This window comes from Triticum urartu, unplaced genomic scaffold, assembly GCF_003073215.2.
Source record: "Triticum urartu cultivar G1812 unplaced genomic scaffold, Tu2.1 TuUngrouped_contig_4754, whole genome shotgun sequence".
Classification (NCBI taxonomy): Eukaryota; Viridiplantae; Streptophyta; class Magnoliopsida; order Poales; family Poaceae; genus Triticum; species Triticum urartu.
In genome coordinates this window covers 1-5,438 of record NW_024115369.1, presented here as the reverse complement: position 1 = coordinate 5,438, position 5,438 = coordinate 1, and the positions used below count along the sequence as shown (strand labels likewise).

The following is a 5,438-nucleotide window of genomic DNA, read 5'->3' as shown; positions in this document are numbered from 1 at the left end:
GTCGTCATTGAAGCCTGGTTCAGGGGCTACTGAGGGAGTCCTGGATTAGGGGGTGTCCGGATGGCCGGACTATACCTTCAGCTGGACTCTTGGACTATGAAGATACAAGATTGAAGACTCCGTCCCGTGTCCAGAAGGGACTTTCCTTGGCGTGGAAGGCAAGCTTGGCGATACGGATATGCAGATCTCCTACTATTGTAACCGACTTTGTGTAACCCTAACCCTCTCCAGTGTCTATATAAACCGGAGTGTTTTAGTCCGTAGGACAACATACACAACAACAATCATACCATAGGCTAGCTTCTAGGGTTTAGCCTCTCCGATCTTACGACACATATTCAAATTGGATCATGCATTTCGACGGCTCCAAGATGTTGGCCGGACTGGGGCCGGCGTCGTTTTGACGTCCCCCACAAGAGACATCGGCCTAGACGCACAGTTCGGGACCCCCTACCCGAGATCCGCCGGTTTTGACACCGACACCATTTCTTTTGGAACAACTAGTAAGAGTAATATGCAGTAATTGGTTAGGAGCACTGAGTATTTAACTGGATCTTTTTATATGGCTATGCTATGGATTTCAGACTTTTGCTTGTTTGTCTCTTGTTTAGATGATATATTGTATGCAAGTATGTGAAAATATGAATATTTACCCATTTCTTTCGGTGCGTTGGGATTACTTGATGGATTTGCTACGCCACCATGGCTTCCCAAGTCACTTCAGAGATTGGATCTCCGCCCTTCTTTCCTCGGCATCTTCGTGTGTGTTGCTCAATGGTATTGCCGGTGACCCAATTCAGCATGGTCGGGGCCTTCGTCAAGGGGACCCTCTCTCCCCATTGCTATTTGTGCTTGTCATTGACCCGTTGCACCACATCCTTGCCAAGGCGACTTCTCAAGGTCATCTTCAACCGCTCAGAGGTCGACCCATCCGTGCGTCGCTTTATGCTGATGACGCTGCCATTTTCATTGCCCCAATAAAAAATGACATTCAGGTCCTGGCTTCAACTCTTGCATCCTTTGGTGATGTTACTGGATTGGTCACTAATTGTGCCAAAAGTGTAGTTGCGCCCATTCGATGCGGTAACATTTACCTTGATGACGTCCTGCAAGCCTTCCCAGCGGTTCGCTCCACCTTCCCTATGAGATATTTGGGGCTTCCCCTTTTGGTTTCAAGGCTTAAGAGGATTCACTTTCAGTTCTTAGAGGATAAAGTTGCGGGGAAACTACCACCCTGGGTTGCCAAACATGTGGCCGCGCCAGGCCGTGTCGTCTTGGTCAACGCAGTGCTTACCGCCATTGCTATATATATATCATATTACGCCCCTGGAATTGCCGGTGGAAGTGAGGAAGAAGATTGACAGCTTGCGGCGTGCCTACCTTTGGGCGGGTTGCGATAAAGTGACCGGTGGAAAATGTAAGGTCAACTGGGAACTTGTCTGCAAGCCCAAGATCTTCGGTGGTTTGGGCATCCTCAACCCGCACCCCGCCAAGACTTGGGCGGGGTCGGGAACACCGTGCAATGATGATGATAGAGACCAGTTTGTGGCAACCACCACGGTTAGTGTTGGAAACGGATGTAAGGCAAAGTTCTGGGAATCATCTTGGCTCAACGGCATGAGACCCAAAGATATTGCCCCAAAGATATTTGACCTCTCAAAAAAGAAATCTACCTCGGTCCAAAAAGCTCTCCTCAACAATTATTGGGTTAGTCAGATTGATACCCATCATGGGCTCACCATGGAGCATATCCAGGAGTTCGCCTTGCTATGGGAAAAGCTATCCTCTGTTACTCTCGACAATGATGCGCATGATACTATCCTATGGAAGTTCACGTGTCATGGAGAATACTCGGCGTCGACCGCCTATATGGCGCAATTTGCGGGACACACGACAAGCATCATGCCTGCTGCTGTTTGGAAGGGTTGGGCCCCTCCGAAATGCAATTTTTTTGCTTGGTTGATAATTCAAAACAGAGTTTGGACAGCCGATCGATTGCACCGTCGTGGATGGCCGAACTGCAACCTCTGCCCGCTTTGCAAGCAAGTCCAGGAAACCGCAGCACACCTTCTCTTCCAATGCAGGTTCTCCCAACGTGTCTGGATTGAGGTTGCGGCATGGCTCGGTATACATGCCGATGTGGTGAGGAACTGGCGAAATGAGGTTTCGGTTCAAGACTGGTGGATTAAAAATGTGGTTGAGCGTGGAGATCAGAGAAAGGCTATCGCCTCCCTGTTCATGCTCATGTCTTGGGAGATTTGGAAAGAGCGTAATGGAAGGGTTTTCCGTCCGTAACACCGCCACTACGACGATGATGCTCATCGCGAAGATAAAAGAGGAGGCCCATCTTTGGGCTATTGCCGGTGCTACCCACTTGAGTATTGTAATGCTGCGAGAGTAGATATTTGTCTTCCGCTTTGTGGCCATTTGTCTTAAACCTTCTCCCTTAATCAATGAAAATGGCAAATTTTTTGCCTTGTTTCAAAAAAGAAAGAAAGAAAGAAAATATGAATATATTATACGTAAACTATCTGGCTGCTCAGATGATCCTAACCAAATTAGTTCTTCTTTGTTTGTTCTGTTCCTTCGAGCATTTAACCTCCAAGAATTTACTCTGTTTCATTGGATGCAGTATCAGGTTGGACTTAAGGTGCGGAGCAATCAAGTCGGCTTGGGAATAAATTAAAGGCAGCATTTCTGTAAGTTCGGGGAGGTTGAGATTGAGCAATGCATGCCTTTATCACTTGCTAGATTCTAAACAATCTAATGTTCTTCCGGTCTGGCTGGACATCATATCTATCCTAAGTAGATCATGCCCCAGCTCATTTTCATGCTTCCCTAGCGTAGCACGGGCATCTTGCTAGTACACCAAAAGGAGTCAGTTCAGAGCTGATTTCGACAAGTTCGTGCACCACATGCTCATCGTTGATGACCGGCACAGCTGCCCAATGCACTTGTTCGTTCGACAGTAGATGAGGGTGTTGTTCGACAGTACATGTGCGGGGGGAACACCATGCTTTTATTTATTTTATTTTTCTAATTTGATTGAGTCATTTAAATGTGCAATGACTAGAGCACATCTAAATGCCCTAAACAGACCCTTCTTTATTTTAGTTCTTCCACGCGAACTCCGGAGTCTGGGGTCAGGCTTTTTAAAACTGGACATATCAATGAATGCCCGGGTCTATTATGAACTAAAATCTCACCTTCTTCCTCACCCATGTCTATCTCACCTTCGTCATGCTCCCGGTGCTACCGCCATCCATGGTCTAGCGCACCGCCACTCCACTCATCAAATTCAGTGGAAAACCTTGTTGCTCGGGGCATTGTTGGGCATTTAATTTTATCTTTTGCACCCAGGACGATTGCAGTTTTAAATTTTCGGGTGATGGCAGTTTAAGAAGCAGTCAAGTGACTGTCAGCGCATGCATTACTTTCACTTTTGTTGTGGTTAAACCACACACCAATCACCAGACCAAAAAGTAAGATAAAAATTGACGCAATGCACCAAGCAACACGGTCTTCCACTTAATTTGATATAAGTACAGCATTCAGACAAACTTATACACAACATAAATTATTCCGTCCCTGTCACAACAGCTGATGCATAGATACATATTGATATGCCCCAGCTTGTTTCGTCATGAATACAGACCACCTAAAAGATGACAAATGAAGCAGGAATCGACGAGCGGACTTTGAGGCATCTGTCCTGCGGAATATAAGTGACGGCGCGTCTGTTTCTTCCCTTGTCATCCATCGATGCCGTCACTGCTGGCTCATTCAGATAAGCATAGGTGCTTTTCTTCCACCTGCACCCAGTCGGAGAAGATGGCGGGTCTGTCATATCATAATCCACAAATTTGTACCACCGCCTAATTAAATACGTACTGCACTAAGAAGCTTCTCCGTGGACGCTAAGCATGTGTAAGAAGATAGATTCCACCAGAAATAAATTTTGGCTAGCGTGTAGTATGATTGTAGTATGAGTATGGCCCCTAATGCCTTTTGTTTTCCACCACCTATGTCGTATGCTTCTTGGCCATACGTTATTGTGCTACTAGTACGGCATTGTGAGCTGTGACAGGGCATCCAACTACGGGAAAGGATTGGATGGATGGGGGTGGGATACAGATTGTTTTCCACATCGCACTGGCTATACCAGTATACAGTTTCAGAAAAAATTGGCTGAAAGTACTTTTCATCAGAAGAGAAAAAGGTCGCACTCTCGGTGCTACAATTGCTACGAAAAAGTTGTCTTGTGAGAAGGGGTTACCAGTGCTTGATCCCAATCCGTAATTCGGCAACCCTGCTGGAAGCTGCCACCATCATTCTGTTGTCGTTGATGCCCTTGTCACCTTCGTTCCCCTCCTCGAGAATCTCCCTTATCATTTGCTCGAACAGCATATAATCCTCCATCTGCTTTCCAAAAATTCTCCAAAACAGTGTTAACTAGATGCCTTTCAAAATCAAAGCCAGAAGTTTCATGATCGCAACAAATAAGAGAAATGATATAACAGAGCTTTTTTGTTGCCTTCTTGAACAGATAATGGAGAAAGAAGTTACAGTTGAACAAAAGCAGGGGTCTGACCTTGAGCGTCTTGGCTTTGGCTCTGGCGGCCTCCTTCTCGGCGGCAAGGCGGCGCTCCTCCTCCTTCCTCCTCCAGAACCCCTCGATCTCTTTCCTGGTGATGCTGAACGCCATCTTCCCTCCCAGGATCGCCGATTTGGTGGCTGCAACTTAGCGTCCCTCCTCTTCTTCTTCCTAGGTTGAGTGTTGGGACGACTGAGGCGCAACAGGGACGCGCGGGGTCACCTCATATATACGCACTTCGGGTGCGGGGTCCTGCGTCACCTACTGGGAGCAAACCTAGTCTCAAGTCAGAAGTCATATGAGCTACAGTGGATGTGAGAATGATAGGTTGGGGGTTGGGTCCCGTTGCGGGCCGTCTACTCTTCTCAACCAGCGATCGCCGGCCGGCCGTAGGTTTTGCAGCTTGTGCTTTTTTATGTGTCGTTGGTTGAGTCAATGCCTTGTAAACTAATGTGGCCAAAGGAGGGAAGATAAAGGTACTCTGAAGCTTGTGGCAAAGAATAAGACCGGGTCTGGGGTCTGTGCCAACAAGCAAGATGATCGCCGTCATTTGTAATTGGTTAAATGGAGCTGGTAATCTTGCTAAACAAGTGGCGTCACACAAGGTGATTCCTTAACTTTGACTGCAAGTTATCACATCACATGCCCCTTCTTGTTTTTGTTGAGTGCTGACTAAGCTTCACATAAACTTTGTTTTTAGCCATTTTACTGAGTTTAATGCACTTTTTTTAGCTGAGCTTCACAGAAACTGGTGTCTGTCTCTTTGGTGAAAGCAAGACTTGTAGGAGTTCGTGGAATTTTTTTTAGGGAAGGGGGGTTGGTTTTTTTTAGCGGGGGGAGGGGA

The 5,438-nt window shown here is 46.8% G+C and overlaps 1 protein-coding gene across 1 annotated transcript; it reads right to left on the bottom strand.

Moving 5' to 3' along the window:
• Positions 1-3,494: 3,494 nt before the first annotated feature.
• Positions 3,495-4,870, bottom strand: LOC125528269. The gene is made up of 3 exons (XM_048692762.1): positions 4,592-4,870; positions 4,277-4,419; positions 3,495-3,812 (listed from the first exon to the last, which is right to left on the bottom strand). Exons 1-3 carry the CDS (start codon positions 4,703-4,705, stop codon positions 3,659-3,661), a joined length of 411 nt encoding a protein of 136 aa, XP_048548719.1. The 5' UTR covers positions 4,706-4,870; the 3' UTR covers positions 3,495-3,658.
• Between the last annotated feature and the right edge of the window lie 568 nt (positions 4,871-5,438).